This window comes from Schistocerca piceifrons, chromosome 6, assembly GCF_021461385.2.
Source record: "Schistocerca piceifrons isolate TAMUIC-IGC-003096 chromosome 6, iqSchPice1.1, whole genome shotgun sequence".
Classification (NCBI taxonomy): Eukaryota; Metazoa; Arthropoda; class Insecta; order Orthoptera; family Acrididae; genus Schistocerca; species Schistocerca piceifrons.
The window spans coordinates 590,200,961-590,219,507 of record NC_060143.1 but is presented as its reverse complement, the minus strand read 5'-3'; the positions used below and the strand labels follow the sequence as shown (position 1 = coordinate 590,219,507).

Genomic DNA, 18,547 nt, shown 5'->3' with positions numbered 1-18,547 from the left:
GTGTGGTGTGTAAACATGTATGGAAGTCAGACATGGGCGACAAATATTTTAGACAAGAAGAGAATAGAAGCTTTTGAAATGTGATGCTACAGAAGAATGCTGAAGATTAGATGACATAACTAATGAGCAGGTATTGTATAGAATTGGGGAGAAGAGAAATTTGTGGCACAACTGGACTAGAAGAAGGGATCGGTTGGTAGGACATGTTCTGAGGCATCAAGGGATCACCAATTTAGTACTGGGGGGGGGGGGGGCAGCGTGGAGGGTAAAAATCGTAGAGGGAGACCAAGAGATGAATACACTAAGCAGATTCAAAAGGATGTAGGTTGCAGTAGGTACTGGGATATGAAGAAGGTTGCACAGGATAGTGTAGCATGGAGAGCTGCATCAAACCAGTCTCAGGATTGAAGATCACAACAACAACAACAACCTATGTAACCTGCACTTAATCAATAAATATTTATTTTATTCAAAATGAGAGTGTTTGTTTCCTTTGTTGAAAAATCTTTACGCTCCATTTGAACTTCGTCACTGCTAAGTGGCGTTAATTTATTTGCATGGTCTTACCCGCCTTGACGCTAGATGGCAGAACTTGTTTTCAATGCGCTTTGTTTTCATACTGATTGTCTGTGTTCACATGATGCCAAAGAGAACAAAATACTGCTTCGAGCGCATGTGGGCGAATTTTGGCGGCAATATTGTTTATGCGGTGACAAAGTGTGAACACGACAGGGTGAGATATGTCACAGAAGAATACGTTGTTTTCTTATTTCGGGCAGCCAAGTAAACGGAAATCAACAGGGCAAAACCCGTGTAGTGCCGAACACAAAGTAAATGGAGCAGATGGGAAGCGGAGTAGAGGTAAGTAGTTGAGTTATAGTACTACTGATACCCTAATGAAAAGAGTGAGGTGAGTCAGTGAGTGTTGGGGGGGGGGGTCGCGTCGCGTCGCGTCGCGATTTACTTTTGATTCTCTTTATGGTTTGCACGTGAATCGTTCAGTTGAGCGTATTCGAACATTGTCATTGCGCTCAGCTGTTGGTTACTGTGTGTATACTAATCGAGTGACATATATTAATGAACCATAAGATCTCGGGAGCAGGCAGTATGTGTATAATCTATCCCATTGTTATTGAGTATTAACAGTCCATCCTGTACCTCGTAAGAGAATTGCCTCCAGGTTCAATGCTTTGTATAGCATGGAATCCTATGTTACTTTAGGGAAGTTGTTAAATCGTGTTATGTGTCTTCATAATTTTTACAATTGAACGTAAAAGGCAAATTTATTTTTGGTTTTTGTTAGTAAATAGGATTTGTTTTACTCTTAAAGTAGGCCTAATTGGAATCTTAGTTGACAGTGTTATCGATGCTGTTTCGTTAGTGAAATGGTTCCGGAAAAAATAACATAAGTTACATTACTCATGTTAATTTCTGCTGTTTATTACTTTGTGTAACGATAGTCTTTTAATGCGGGAATTGTGGTTCTATGTAGAATGTTCACTAACGCACGTTACATTTGTTTACTGGATAGGCAATTCATTCATGAGATCCAGAGGACTGCAGATAGTGGAGCACAGGGTGGTGTTATGTTTCTAGAGACCAGGAAAGCCCTCAAAACAATTTCTTATTGTTACCCATTACCAAAGCTTATGCTCATGTATATATAATAGGTGACTATTTTCAGTATATGTTGTCATGCTGTTTTAAACTTTTGTAATTTTAAATAAATTGGCAACCATTTTAATTGAATAGTACTACTCCCCCCCCCCCCCCACACACACACACACGGACACGGGCACAGAGAGAGTGTAGAATAGGATGTGTGACATGGTAGATGAGAACAAGGTAGAGCCGAGGGCAAGGATGGGAATGACGAAGAGGTGAGGCTTTATTGACATATGTATATGCAAGAAGGGAGTTGTGTTTTTCCTTATTGAGGGATAGGCCTATATGTTACAAGCTAGCGACAAAAACAAAAAGGTTAGTTTTTAGCCATGTCATTTAGCTGTGGCAGTCATTTGCTCTATTGATGTTTATAGTCCACATTAACATTCACAGTCTTTTGGAGCTGGGTTACTGGAAGAGTGAGAGAAGAGTTAAAGAGCTGTGGTGTTTCGTGTTCATTCAAAGTTTGTTTAATTAGTGTGTAAGCATCAGCTAAATGTTAAAAGAAACTCCACTGGGAGTGCTAAGACATACTGTGCATGGCCAAGTTCTGTACCTCAAAATTTCCGATCGCTCAGGTTCTAATTCAAGCCAGGAGGCACTACATGTCTTCATACATCATCTCCGGCAATGGCAACAGTGGTAGAAAATGAAGGGGATTTGCAGCTGTTCCCTCCATCTCACACTGTGTAGCAGCTTCCTGCCAACATAAAGTAAATGTTGCTGTGCGTAGTTAAATGGATTTACTGGTACTTAGTTGTCGCATGCTCTGTAGGAGACATTCTGTACAATACCCTTGTAGCAGAATGGATGTTGACCACACTCAAAAAACATAATTCCAAGCTGACAAGATGAGACACAGGTGTATGAAACAGACTATTTACATTGAGAGAAGGCACGCTTGAGAAATTGTCCTTCTGTTTTAATTTTTCAAGACTGTGGCAATAATTTTAGGAACTTGGTAATGGAACTGTTCAACAGGTTTCATCCCTTGTTAACTTGAAACTGTTAAAGGATCATCCATCATTTAATGAGAACATAGTGCAGAGAAATTATGGCTCTTGATAGTAAAGACCTGTAGAGCGCTTCGGAGAAAGAGGGATAATTGAAGATTTCATAAATAGATTAATGATGACTGGGGAATAACATCCCCGTTACTGAATGTGGAGGCATTTCCCAAGTTTTGCTTGTGGTTTATTGTAATAGCAGTGAATCCTTGCTCTCCAAAACTAATGTGTCACTGTAACTTACAACAAATTTCCAATGACAAGATTAAGGCAGGAAATTTTTTGTCACTGGCCATTCTACATTCTGCAAACCACTGTAAGGTGTCCAGCAGAACAGTTGACAACATATGAAAACTTGGTTCTGGCTGTGAGTCATGCTCAGTTAGCCAAATGGCAAGACGACCACTCACGATAAACTGAAAATCTGGGTTTAAATCCTGGTCATTGTCATCATTCCATTATACAGCTGATAGTTGTCCGTATCCACGACTGCGAATAAATTTCATGTGTGCCTTTTTCTTGCACAATATGCTGCAAACAAGAAATGAAGGAGAACAGGTATATTCCATATTCCTAAATTTGCTGAAAGGATTTGGCACAGTGTCACATTGCAGTCCGTTAACGAAGGTCATATAAAATGGATTAGGTTCTCAGATATGTGTGAGGTTTAAAGACTTTTTTTAAGTTGGGAAACCCAGTAGTGGACTTATTGTCCTGGATGGCGGGTATTCGTCAGAGACAAAGGTAGTCATAGGAATGCCCCAGGGAAGTGTAATAAGACCAATCTTCATCTCTATATACATAAACTATTATACTAATGAGGGTGAGCCAGTGTTGCCAACAATGTTGGAGTGAAAGAAGTGGACAAAAACCCTAAAAAAAAAGGAAAAAAAAAATAGAATTCTGTAAGGAATTGCAATGGAGACGAATCGTAGCTGTCATTTAACCTTATTTAGTCATGACAAGAACGCAAAATTGGTAACTAATATTATTTATTTACATATTATTTATTACAGTTTAAGAATTGAACAAATATTTTTTTTTTATCAATGCTTTCACTACCTGGTGCAGATTACATAAGAGGCACAGGTTAAATGAATGGTAAATGCACCTCATGACATATATGATGTGCGACAATAAGTAATGAGCCTGATGTGGGAAAAAAAAATGTTACTTACCGTTTTAGTCAAGTTTAGTGTTGTCTCCATCAGAGTAGTTCCCTTCTGATTCCACACACTTTTTCCAGCACTTCTGCCATTGATGGTAACATTTCTGGAACTCACCTTCTGTAAAGGTACGTTTACACTGGGATACATGTATCGCGACATGTATGAGCGACATGTCAATTTGACATACAAAAGTTCACGGAACTTGTATGCGGACCCTCGAGCTCATACATGTCGCGTATACATTTTGTATATCGCTTTTTGGCCATATACGCGACATGTATGAGCGACATTTGAAGAACTCGCGCATGCGCAGTACTATCCTTTCCTGTCGTCTTGTCGCCTGCCGCTTATTTTGATGATTAGCGCATGCATAGTACCAGGCTCTTTGGCGGCTGTTTGAGTTTTGGCGGTGCCGACTATCGTTTCGACGTTAATGTATCTGCATAGAACATCAAAAAGTGCCATATGCAACATTATTCTTCGTGTTTGTGAGGCTATTGTGCAAGTTTTATGCCAAGAAGTGAAGGTAAAAGTTTTATATATATCAGAGTATGTAATACATTCTATAATTTTTTCATGCATCTGGCACGTATATCAATTTTTTGCTATTATTCCGGCAGCCTCGCGTGATAATGTTGACAACGGATGCCGACAATCGTGTGTGAGACGTTGGCATTAGCAAACGCGCGACAATGCAAATGTTTCGTAATGAAATCTTCGTTTCAAGAGGAATCCCCAGTGGCCAAAAAACGGAGTGTTACTGCCAACTGATCCTCTGGTGGAATCGCTTCCCGAAAGTTTGTGTTGCTTTTGGACACAAGAGGAGCCACAAGTGATAACAAACCGCGGAAATCCTCCATACTCATCCTAACATAATTTATAAAATATGCGCCATCCTTTAGCGTTAATTCGCGAGAAACTCTCTCTGCCACCATCTATGCTTCCTCCGCCTTTTCTTCCTATCATCTTCCAAAAGAGCAAGTGTACCAGCACATAAAAATGTGAAATCTTCCAAATCGTCGTCGAAAGCTATCGCACAGTGATACATATCAACCAGTGTAAACGCACGCTCATACATGTATGAGGTTGATACTTGTCAACTCACACAAGTCGCGATACATGTCGCAAAGTCACATATACATGTATCTCATACATGTGCCGATACAAATGGCAATGTAAACGCACCTTAATATCCTCCAAGGCCCTTGTCACAGCTTTTTGGACATCTTGTGTCGTTTGAAAATTGTGCCCCTTGACCGCCATTTTGGTAGTACTGAAATTTGTTTTGAGGTTAAAAATTGCTACACAGACAGAGCAGTATGGGATGGCATGTTATCGTGATTCTTGCACAAATTTTTCTCATACCAAGATCTTCAGTTGTTATTAGACGAACCGTTTCTCAATTAATGTTCAGTTCTTCTGCAATCATTTTCACGGATAATCTCCGATCAGATCGTACGAGTTCACGCACCCTGGCCAAGTTGACATCCATCTGTGAGGTTGACGATTGTCCACTGCAGACTTCATCTTCAACATTAGTTCAGCCTCTACTAAACATTTTATGCAAACAAAAAACTTGAGCTCTTGACATAACCTCCTCTCCAAAAGCCTTCTGAAGCTTACCGTAAGTTTTCGTCGCGTTTTCACCCAATTTAGCGCAAAAAGAAATGGCATACCGTTGCGCAATATGATGCGGTTCCATTTCAGTGATGGAGAGACACAAACACATGTTAACTTCTTACAGCACAACCCACAACTGAGAAGCTGCATCAATGTGCCGCTTGGACTAGAAGTAGCTTATAGACCAAGGTCAAAGATATTGTGCGTACGGAAGCCTGCGGGGTTGCTACTTCTTGCAAAGAAAATCAGTCTCATTACTTTATTGTCACAGCTCGTGAGTTTGGAACATCAGCTTGGAGGAGTGTAAAAAGATTCTCTCTTTTCCATAGTAGTAGAACCTTTGTCTGCTGCAAACCCCAGTAAATTTTCTTTGTAGGGGATATTAGTTTTTTTGAAAAAAAGATAGTATGTTCGTCTAATCTGATGAACCAAACACAATTAACACTCTAAAATGAGTGACGAGCTGAGTTCGACAACTCAGTGCCATACTTAGTAGAGTTTTCCACAAACTAATGTTTTACAATGTTCTTCTACTGGACAGGGAAACCACGTTCCACAAAAGTTAACTTTTAGTGTATGCACAGTGATATTAGTCAGTGTGCTGCCAAAGTTTGTGAACCATTCAACCATGGCGACTGGACACTTTGTGGAGTTGCAGAGGCCAGGCGGTGTCCATCGAAGAGACAGCCGGTCGACAGCTGGCGGCGGCGTCATAGTGGAGTAGATGTCCATCGGTAGCTCTGGCTTGACATGAACTCTCTCTGGACAGCGGTGCGCGGGCCTAAATACTGTCGCATGGCAGGATGTCGCAGGAACTATTTTAAGTCACTTGGGTCGCTGATACAAATGTCTCCCCTGGTGATGCTGCTGGGGACGCCTAGTGGAACTGCTGCAAAACTGTTTTCTGTTGTTATTGTGCCATGTGGGTTGATGGCCGTACAGGCGAATGCTGCAACATGTCAGTTTGCTGCCAATGAACTAACAATTTTCTAACGGAGTTATACTGTTCCATCACTTACAGGCAGAAGCTCATAAAAAGTATCAATAATATCCCCTGCATTAACACGTGTGACTAGACACAATTGTTTTGTGATGCTTATATCTGTGGATTCATCCACAGTTAGAGGAAATGTATTTTCTCTAGTCTCTAGTCACACCCTGTGTTAGCTGTCAATGCCAGTAACACTCTTCATGATGGATGTCACTTTTGTCCACCTCCAAGTAACTTTTTTTGAAATCTCTTTATCTGGATGAACTGAGTTAACAAATTGCAGTAAATGTTCCATTATGTTGAAAGAACAATTGTATTCTGCTACAAACATGCTCAGTCTGACTTTTGTTGCTTTTATCTGATGGTTTAATATGAAGTACTTACTATAGTCTGATTAAAATTACTTGATAGTTGATGTCCATCACTTGCGACTACATTGTTGTCACATTGGCTGCCGGCTATCACTTCGTTATAAGTGACACACACACACACACACACACAGTGTGTCACTTAACAAACACTGTTAATGTGCAACGCGGAGCAATGTTGGAAGCGGCTACCATGAGGTATAACAGAGAGAAGAGATGCTCTGTCGACAACTGATTTTAAGTGACAAGTGACTAAACTGCGGCACAAGACATGTTTTGTAGCCCTGAATTTAAAGCCATGACCGAAGCCAACCCACAACCTCATGATGTGCAGTGTATCCGAGAAAACAGCAGCCAAAAGTCTGTGGCGAACTAAAATCATAACAGCTTTGTTCATGTCAGTTACAGCTAATCTCTATGAGCAAACTCAAGACAGAAAAATGTCAGTTTCAGCACTGGAAAACAAATTGCAATTTCTTACTGTCATTTGTTGGTAACCTGAAACTATCCTCACACTTGGCTACACGAACTGCCGTTTTACCAACCGAAGTGCAGTCCTGGTTGGCACTTGTTATAGATTATAGACAGTACTGGCACATTTAAAATGAAAAAAAGAATGATGGAAAAATAAGGGCAAATAAAAAAAGTCAGTACAATAATGAAAACGATACAGTGAAGTACTAGAAATTTAAAAATATACATTTGTATCAGGTAACTGAATAAAAATGTAGGTTTTTGATTGGATTTAGAAATATAAAAAAAATTACTATTTTTCATGAGTTTCGTATCTACAACCTTCTAGACAAGAAGTCACCCCCCTGCGGGTCCGGGGGTTAGAATAGGCCCCGAGGTATTCCTGCTTGTCGTACAAGGCAACTAAAAGGAGTTTCACATATTTCGGCCTTTATGTGATGGTCCCCTGTAGGGTTTGACCTCCATTCTTCAAAATTTTCCCGAACAGCAAGCCAGTTGGGGAAGGGCGCCTTACAAGGTGCATCGTGTCCACTTTCTCGTCATCGCATTGCAGTCCTCCCCATTCTCCATCTCTTGGGTGAGGACACCTTCCTGGGTGCGCTTTCCACCATGCACTATGCAGTGTCGACGTGGACTTCTTTGCACCTGATATCCAGCTCGGTAGCCAGTCCATTGTGGTGGGGCCGCCATGTACCCTGTTGCTTGTAGCCCCCCTGACCACACAGGGGTCGCTATGCTGATGCCTGCGCCGTTAACTCCTCACGTATGCCAAGGGGTAGATGAACATCCCCCTGGGGCATCGGGACTCCCGGCAGTGGCCATCCTGCCAGGTGGCCTTTTTCTTGTGGCTGTGTGGTGCCCATGGGGAGGGCCCCTGGTCGGAGTGGGAGGCATAAGGGCGGATGACACGCAATGAAGCGTAGTCCATCATCTCTTGCTGGTGATGAAACACCAGCCCTCTCTAAGTGATCACGAGCGCAACTCAGTGCACAGAAGTACGACCCCAAATCGTTCCCCTCCCTGACCACACCATGGGAGGAATGTCAGGCTAATTATGGCAGCGGATCTTATTCGCCCCGGTACTATGTATGTTTGAGGGCTGATGGGGAATGTTTCATGATGATAAAGCCTCAGTTCTTTGTTGAGCATTTAGAGGACAAGTTTGGGGAGGTGGAGGGCTGCCCAGTCACGGGGGTTACTCACTTATGACAAGCTGGTGGATGTTTCTGTGACCATAAGAGCTTAAATATGGTCCAGGGTATCATGTTTCACAGGGACCTTCTTTTCCAGTCTGACGATGAGCTGCGCGCCAATTTAGAGTGGCGAGGTGTCCATTTCGTCTGGCATGTCCACCGGGCTCCAAAGGATAATCAGGTTGCCACCGGTGCCTTCATCTTGGCCTTTGAGGGTGATATTGCCCGAGGAGGTCAAGGTGATGGTCTACCAATGTGATGTAAAGCCCTATATCCCTCCCTCGATATGGTGCTTTATGTGCTGGAAGTTCGGTCATATGTCTTCCCGCTGTCCTTCCAGCGTCACATGCCGAGATTGCGGATGCTCATCACATCCCAATACTCCTTGTGCCTCGCCTCCCATCTGTGTCAACTGTGGAGAGCACCATTCACCTTGGTCGCCTGACTGCAGGATTCTCCAGAAAGAAAGGAAAATGATGGAGTACAAGGCCCTGGACAGACTGACCTACACTGAGGCTAAGAGAAAATTTGAACGCCTGCATCCTGTGGGTATGACATCGTCTTATGCCACCCCTACAACAGTTATGGCACCATCAGCTCCAACTGCACCTGCCCCCTTGATGGTGGGAGTCATTTCCCTCCCTGTTGCCCTTGCACCACCTACTTCGGGAGCAACACCTCCCCCTCCCTCACCCCTCAACCATCGGGGACATCCGCCCCCACTTCTAAGCTGGAGAAACATAAGTCTTCTTCGGCTTCTCTCTCAATAGGGAGGGGTCCCTTGGGTCACTCCCTTCCCAGGTTTCTTCTAGTGGGAAAGACGACACCTGCCAATGGCTGAAGAGCCCAAAAGCAGCTGGTTGTAGGGCTTCACACTCATCCTCAGTCCCGGAGACAGAGCCAGTGAAGTCCTCCCAGCCAGGGAAACCCAAGGAGCAGCAAGAGAAATACAAAACGAAAACCCCTAAGACCGAGGAAATTGCGGTGGAACCCACACCACCGTTACATACAAGCTCTGTGGCTGAGGATGGGATGGAGATTTTGGCATCCGCTGAGGACCTAGATCTAGCCAGACCCTCAGACACAATGGATATAGACTGCTCAGGCAATAAATCAATGGCAGCAGGTGACTCTGAGGCGTAAACTGCCTCACTGAATGATCCATGCCTTCTCAGTCTCACGATGCCATCCTCCAGTGGAATTGCGGCAGTTTTTTCCACCGCCTGGCTGAGCTATTGCAACTGTGTTAACCTTCACACCTGCTATCTGCATTGCCCTCCAGGAAACTTGGTTCCCAGCAATGCAGACCCTTGCCCTCCACGGCTATAAGGGATATTACAGGAACCGTAGTGATTGATCAACTCCGTAAACCTTTCCTACTTACGGGAGATTTTAATACCCGTAACCCCTTGTGGGGTGGTATTATTCTTACTGGCAGAGGCAGAGATGTCGAAACTTTACTGTCGCAATTCAACCTCTGCCTCTTAAATACTGGGGCCACCACACATTTCAGTGTGGCATGTGGTAGTTACTCGGCCATTGATTTATCAATTTGCAGCCCGGGACTTGTCCCATCTATCCACTGGAGAGCACATGATAACCTGTTTGGTAGTGACCACTTCCCCATGTTCCTGTCATTGCGCCAGCATCAGGTATGCAAACGCCTGCCCAGATAGGCTTTGATCAAGATGGAATGGGGAAATTTCACCTCTGTTGTCACCGTTGAATCCCCCCCACACAGTAACATCCATGTATCCGTGTGACACACAGTAACATCCATGTATCTGTGTGATGGTTGAGCAGGTGACTAGCACAATTGTTTCTGCGGCAGAAAACGCGATCCCTCGCTCTTTAGAATTCCCGAGGCGTAAGGCAGTCCATTGGTGGTCACCGGAAGTCACTGTAGCAATTAAGGAGCGTCGGCGAGCTCTACAGCAGCATAAGCGGCAACTTTCGCTGGAGCACCTCAAAGCCTTTAAACTGCTCCGTGCCCATGTTCGTTACCTTATCAAACGACGGAAGGAGGAGTGTTGGGAGAGAAACGTCTCCAGCATTGGGTGCCACACGTCACCTTCCCAAGTCTGGACAAAGATCAAATGTCTTTTCGCGTACCAGGCCCCAACAGCTGTCCTCGGTGTTGCTATAAATGGCGAGTTATGTACCAACGCAACCGTGATTGCCGAGCACTTTATTGAGCGATTTGTTCGATCCTCTGCATTGGAGAATTACCCCCCAGCCTTTCGTACACTCAAATGGCAGCTGGAAGGGATCGTCCTCTCATTCACTACATGCTGCAGTGAATCCTATAACGCCCCCATTTACGGAGTGGGAGCTCCTTTGTGCCCTTTCACATTGCCCCGATACAGCTCCTGGTCCTGATCGCATGCACAGCCAGAGGATTAAACATCTCTCATTTGACTACAAACGACATCTCTTCGTCATCTTGAACCAGATCTGGTGCGATGGCAGCTTTCCCTCGCAATGGCTTGAGAGCATCATTCCGTTGCTCGAACCCGGTAAAAACCCGCTTGATGTGGATAGCTATCGGCCCATCAGTCTCGCCAACGTTCTTTGTAAGCTGCTGGAACGTGTGGTATGTTGGCGGTTGGGTTTGGTCCTGGAGTCACATGGCTTGCTGGCTCCACGTCAAAGCGGCTTCCACCAGGGTCGCTCTACCACTGATAATCTTGTGTCCATCGAGTCTGCCATCCGAACAGCCTTTTCCAGGAGACAACACCTGATTGCCGTGTTTTTTGACTTACTTAAAGCATATGACACGACTTGGCGACATCATATCCTTGCCACATTGTATTAGTGGGGTCTCCGGGACCACTCGCGATTTTTATCCGAAACTTCCTGTCGCTCCGTACTTTCCGTGTCCAAGTTGGTGATCCCCATAGTTCCATACGTATCCAGGAGAATGGAGTCCTGCAGGGCTCTGTATTGTGTCTCTATTTTTAGTGGCCATTAACAGTCTAGCAGCAGCTATCGGGCTCTCTGTTTCACCTTCTCTGTATGCAGACGACCTCTGCATTTCGTACTGCTGCTCCAGTACTGTTGTTGCTGAGCGGCACCTCCAGGGAACTATCCACAAAGCGCAGTCATGGGCTGTAGCCCGTGGCTTCCAGTTTTCAGCCGCAAAGTCGTGTGTCGTGTACTTCTGTCGGCATCATACCATTCATCCGGAACGCGCACTTTACCTTAATGACGATCCACTCACTGTAGTGGAGACACATCAATTCCTAAGGCTGGTTTTCGGCGCTCGATTGACTTGGCTCCCTAATATTTGTCAGCTTAAGCAGAAGTGCTGGCAGCAACTCAATGCCCTCCATTGCCTGAGCAACACCAATTGGGGTGCAGATCACTGTAAGCTGCTGCATCTCTACAGAGCCCTTGTCAATCCTGAATTGACTATGGAAGTATGGTTTTTGGTTTGGCAGCACCTTCAGCATTGCATTTACTCGACCCTGTGCAACACTGTGGGGTTCGATTAGCAACAGGAGTATTTAGGACGAGTCCGGTAACCAGCGTACTGATGGAGGCTGGTGTCCCTCCACTGCAGATCAGACATGCCTTCAATGATAAGAGCTTAAGTTAAGTAAAATTACCAAATGTAAAACAGGCGGGCCTTCAATAACAACAGCTAAAACCTCAAAATCCAAAACTTAATTGGAGTTCACAAATTGAACCTGAAGCTTGCCCAGAACTCAGCCCAGTGAAACTGGCTTCTACTCTCACATTGGTGGGCTTCTACTCTCACATTGGTGGAGCTGGCTGGCCAGGCTATGCACAAAGACTGCACTCAAAGTCAGCCATGGATTCAGATCGGCCCACAAATACGCCCAGCAACCACTCACCAGACTTCGTGCCCAAGATGCTTGTGCAAGTGCTTGCCTTACTCGCTGGTCGGACCTCTCATACCGTTGTCCTTGACCATTACCACTCCCCACGCCACAACACGCCCCATCCCCCATCAACGACCTCAAGCAAAGTTCTTAGTGGCCTCAAACCAGAGGGACAACACATGGCATATCGAGCTAGTGGTGCCAGGAATTCGAAAGGAAATGCCCCCACGGCTCAAAGTGTAGGTACAAGAAACTCTGCATCTCCCTGATTGCCTTGATCCAAAGCTTTCAGTATGTCATGCGAGAAAAGTGTGAGTTGGATTTCGCATGATCCGTGTTTCTGAAATCCATGCTGTTTGCGATTGACGAGGTCATTCTGTTAAAATACCTTGTTATGTGTGGGCTCAGAACATGTCCTAAGATTTTACAAGGATATTGGGTGGTAGTTTTGTGGATCACTTCCACTATGGCCTGTGCCTTTTTCCAAGAAGTGGACATGGTTTTTTGTTCGAGGGATCTGCAGTAGGTTATAGTTAGAAGAGGGGCTACTCCTGGAATATAGTGGTAGTTTGCTGCACCAGCTATAGTTTGCTTGTCATGAAATATGGTATAGCTTTTAATTATTGTAATGAAATATCTCTTGGGTCTTTTAGGTGCCTTGGGAAGTATACATACCACCAGATAACATTGTTTTAAAGGTCAGTGAGAAGCATGCTCATGAGACATGGAAAGTATATATAATATAAAATTAATATTTCTTTTTTTGTGGTTGGGGGGGGGGGGGGGGATGCAGTAACCGTGTTTACAACTAGCTTAATTGTTTTATTATTCTAATGGGAATGTACACTGAAGTACCAAAAAAACTGGTGCCGGCAGGTCGTATTCAAATACAGAGAGATGTAAACACACAGAATACGGCGCTGTGGTCGGCAACGCCTATATAAGCATCAAGTATCTGGTGCAGTTGTTAGATTGGTTACAGCTGCTACAATGGTAGGTTATGGAGATTTAAGTGAGTTTGAACTTGGTGTTACAATCGGTGCATGAGCGATAGGGACACAGCATCTCAGAGGTAGCGATAAAGTGGGGATTTTCCCGTATGACCATTTCGTGGGTCTACAGTCAATATGAGGAATTTGCTAAAACATCAGATATCTGACATCACTGCAGTTGGAAAAAGATCGTGCCAGAACGGGATGGACGACGACTGAAGAGAATCGTTACACGTGACAGAAGTGCAACTCTGCCGCAAATTGCTGCAGATTTCAGTGCGGGGCCATCAACGAAACATCATCAATATGGCACGACACAGAGATTTACGCCTTGCCTGGGCCCGTCAACACCAATATTGGACAGTTGACGACTGGAAACATGCTGCCTGGTCAGACGAGTCTCATTTCAAATAGTATCCAGCTGATGGACGTGTACGAGTATGGAGCCAACCTCATCAATCCATTTACCCCGCGTGTCAACAGGGGACTATTGAACCTGGTGGACGCCCTGTAATGGTGTGGGACATGTGCAGTTGGAGTAATATGGGACTGGACAATGCGACACCCCACACATCAAGAATTGCTAGAGTGGCTCCAGGAACACTCTTCTGAGTTTAAACACTTTCACTGCCCACCAAACTCCCCAGACATGAAGATTATTGAGCATTGCAGTGTGCTGTTCAGAAGAGATCTCCACCCTTTCGTACTCTTGTGGATTGATGGACAACCCTGCAGGATTCATGATGTCAGTTGCCTCCAGCACTTCTTCAGTCATTAGTCGAGTACATGCTACATTGTGTTGCCTCTGTAACTAGCTTATGAGTAAAGTCTGCTTCACACACATCAGTAGTGTAACAGTGCCATGACCAGCCCATTGTACTGCCAGTGTGTTTGAAGGTATTGCTCTAGAAATTTAAAGAGCAGTGTTCACACTTTGTTTTCCCACTTCACAGCTGGCGTGGTGATATTGTTGTGTTGTGCAGTAGTTTATCATCATAAACACGAATAAAGAAAAACATATTGAATTAGTACGAAACCTCCCTTTGTTGAATGATCTCTCCAATCCCAAGTACATGGACACAGAGCTGAATGATACACTTTGGACTAAAATAGAAGCAAAAATAAAAACAACTGGCAATGAAATACTTGTATATATCTTTAATTTACATAATTGTATAGTGGCAATGTAAGCAAAAGAGCATTGTTTTAACAGTATAGGTGTAACATTATCTTATATCTAGGTTGTTGATAACCAAGGGAGAGATCCAGTCTCAGAATAAAAATATTCAGTGAATTTCTCTTACATGAAATGCATCTGTCGTTGCATTCATTCCTTGCAAATGTGACCTTTGTAATATGTGACCCCGACCGCTCGTATCCAGTTGCTGAGGGACATAATTATATGTAGTTCTATTCTACTTTTTAAAGGAATTATACGGTAAGCAAGTGGCTGTAATTATGTAATCTACATACTTTAGAGTGACTTTAATCCACCTGTTGTAAAGCCTAAATTTTTCAGGAAATATACCAAAATCGTTTTCAATTGTCCTCTTGGCATGACTCAGACAAGAGCTGAAGTTATGCTTACACTTGTTCAAATTATCTCTTGGATGTGGTTGCATAAAGTACGTCATTAAAACATATGGAACTTGACTATCAGTGTTTGGTATGGTAGAATTTGCTCTTGCATTCACAAGGAGCCTGGTTGAAGTGCTTTACCTAAATTTTAATTGGAAGAAAATACCCATCACATTTCTTTTCATATGCCTCAAAATCAGTAGTAACAAATTTACATCGAGTGTCTACAAGAGCCAACAAAATTATCAAAAAAATCTTTTTGTAATTAAAGAATACTGATGTAGCGTTTGAAGGAGCCTGAATAGTAATGTGTTTCACATCTACATCTACATCTACATCTACATTGATACTCCGCAAGCCACCCAACGGTGTGTGGCGGAGGGCACTTTACGTGCCACTGTCATTACCTCCCTTTCCTGTTCCAGTCGCGTATGGTTCGCGGGAAGAACGACTGTCTGAAAGCCTCCGTGCGCGCTCTAATCTCTCTAATTTTACATTCGTGATCTCCTCGGGAAGTATAAGTAGGGGGAAGCAATATATTCGATACCTCATCCAGAAACGCACCCTCTCGAAACCTGGCGAGCAAGCTACACCGCGATGCAGAGCGCCTCTCTTGCAGAGTCTGCCACTTGAGTTTATTAAACATCTCCGTAACGCTATCACGGTTACCAAATAACCCAGTGACGAAACGCGCCGCTCTTCTTTGGATCTTCTCTATCTCCTCCGTCAACCCGACCTGGTACGGATCCCACACTGATGAGCAATACTCAAGTATAGGTCGAACGAGTGTTTTGTAAGCCACCTCCTTTGTTGATGGACTACATTTTCTAAGCACTCTCCCAATGAGTCTCAACCTGGTACCCGCCTTACCAACAATTAGTTTTATATGATCATTCCACTTCAAATCGTTCCGTACGCATACTCCCAGATATTTTACAGAAGTAACTGCTACCAGTGTTTGTTCCGCTATCATATAATCATACAATAAAGGATCCTTCTTTCTATGTATTCGCAATACATTACATTTGTCTATGTTAAGGGTCAGTTGCCACTCCCTGCACCAAGTGCCTATCCGCTGCAGATCTTCCTGTATTTCGCTACAATTTTCTAATGCAGCAACTTCTCTGTATACTACAGCATCATCCGCGAAAAGCCGCATGGAACTTCCGACACTATCTACTAAGTCATTTATATATAGTGTGAAAAGCAATGGTCCCATAACACTCCCCTGTGGCACGCCAGAGGTTACTTTAACGTCTGTAGACGTCTCTCCATTGATAACAACATGCTGTGTTCTGTTTGCTAAAAACTCTTCAATCCAGCCACACAGCTGGTCTGATATTCCGTAGGCTCTTACTTTGTTTATCAGGCGACAGTGCGGAACTGTATCGAACGCCTTCCGGAAGTCAAGAAAAATAGCATCTACCTGGGAGCCTGTATCTAATATTTTCTGGGTCTCATGAACAAATAAGGCGAGTTGGGTCTCACACGATCGCTGTTTCCGGAATCCATGTTGATTCCTACATAGTAGATTCTGGGTTTCCAGAAATGACATGATACGCGAGCAAAAAACATGTTCTAAAATTCTACAAGAGATCGACGTAAGAGATATAGGTCTATAGTTTTGCGCATCTGCTCGACGACCCTTCTTGAAGACTGGGACTATCTGTGCTCTTTTCCAATCATTTGGGACCCTCCGTTCCTCTAGAGACTTGCGGTACACGGCTGTTAGAAGGGGGGCAAGTTCTTTCGCGTACTCTGTGTAGAATCGAATTGGTATCCCGTCAGGTCCAGTGGACTTTCCTCTATTGAGTGATTCCAGTTGCTTTTCTATTCCTTGGGCACGAAGCTTCTATGCAGGTGGGGAAAATTCCACATTCAATAAAAATCCGTAGTGATGTTCTTCAACATTTCTTCTGTCGGAGCAGTCATAAATTTGTCCATTATATTGCCTGTAATCGTGATGTAGATTTCTCTTACGATTTTGTGAACTGTACTATATCCCCTGTGGTAACTCAATGAAATCATGTTTAGTGTGTCTCCAGTAGCCATATCTCAGAAAAAAGGTAGACAAAGATTTCACGGAGGGTATTAGCAGTACCGAATCAGTATCAAACAGAAGAAAACACTAAAGACTGCAACACAAGACAGTAATTATGAATGTTGATTTCATATATTTAATTATAAATAAACTGTCAAAGTGTGTTATTTACATTATGTACTGACCAACCTTAAGCAAAAGGCGATCCATTCTCTTGGTGTGATACATTTTCTCCAGGATGTGTTTCATTTTTCAATGTGAACTTGTAAGTAGTTCAATAGGAAGTAGAGTGAATTTTCTGACATTCTGAACTATTCATAAAACTTTGCTCCATTGTCCATTCATCCAAAATCACTGCAATCAGCATAAGATTGTCGCCTGAGAACTTTGCCATCCCAGCTGCTCAAGTGTACTGCACACAGTGGCCACTTTGAATGTGTGTTGTCGCGGCATTACCACTGGTGCAGTCACGCGCTGGGCCAGTCATGCCACTCCTCGTCACATAACTTATTTGTGTGAAGTGAGCTTAAGAGCATTTCCTTAAAGACTGAAGTATGCAATAGTGACACCCATTTATAAACTTTAGGGGAGTTAAGAAACTGATTTCTAATTAAAGATCCATCTCCCTCCATCTTGTTTTCTCCAGTTTTTTTTGGGAAGCTTACGTGCAACAGAATATTGAATGTTTCAGACAGTAATCTTTTACTATAGCTCATTTTGGTTTCTGTAAAGACTTCTCTTCATAGAAAGGATCATATGATCTTACAAACTCAGTCCCGGGAGAATTAAATGAGAATTACCTTCTTGCCACTTTTTGTGATCATGTCAGCAGCTTCAATTATGTAGAACAGAAGATTCTGCTTGGAGAAACTAATGATATGGCGTTAATGACAAAAGTGGATTGTGTTAACAAATTATTCCACAGAAATAATACTAAATTGAGAGTTGGGAAACATTTGACAAGGTGTCTCGCAAGGTTTAGTATGTGGCCCACACCTGCTCTTGACCGGCATAAATTGTTAACCTTATACATTAGAGGACTCTTCAAGGAAGTATCTGGACACAGGCTGAAGAGCAGAGGAACAGGTTTAAAACTGGGTGACAGCAGACAGCTCTGTTGACTTACAGGAAGCTATTCCGAACAAATAAAAATAACTTGCATGTGCCAGAAGTAGAGAGAAACGGGCAGATATTCGATAAGACGCCGTGTGTAAAGTTCTTAGTCATCCGGATGTATAATGAATTGAGGTGGCTCCAGCTTGCACGTAATTCTATTGAGAAGCACTCAGTTATGCCTGCTATGTACTTAGAAATCTCTCTCATTGGGTTGACTTGCAAACAAGATAGCTAGCGTACTTCTCATACTTCCGTGCAATAATATCTTAAGGCAATCTTCTGTAGCAGCACAGCTGTGGTAAAAAAAGTATTTTTAACAGGTTGTGCATGAAGCATATTATGTAAAATTGATAATGGAAAATGTTACAGGAACATTTGTGGGCCAGTATATTTAATTTTTAAGGCTGGGAATGTGTTTGGGGGAGGGTGGAGCCAAACAGCTCATAAAAAAATTGTTTTTTAGAAAAATGCTATTACTTGCAATTTTA

General features: G+C 43.4%; 1 protein-coding gene across 1 annotated transcript in view; it reads left to right on the top strand.

Moving 5' to 3' along the window:
- The first annotated feature begins 644 nt into the window (after positions 1–644).
- LOC124802784 (DNA mismatch repair protein Msh6) overlaps positions 645–18,547 on the top strand; it is a 307,253-nt gene continuing 289,350 nt past the window's right edge. The window contains exon 1 of the mRNA XM_047263784.1: positions 645–861. Coding sequence (XP_047119740.1) covers positions 741–861 — 121 coding nt within the window. The 5' untranslated portion in view covers positions 645–740. The remainder of the gene's footprint in view (positions 862–18,547) is intronic.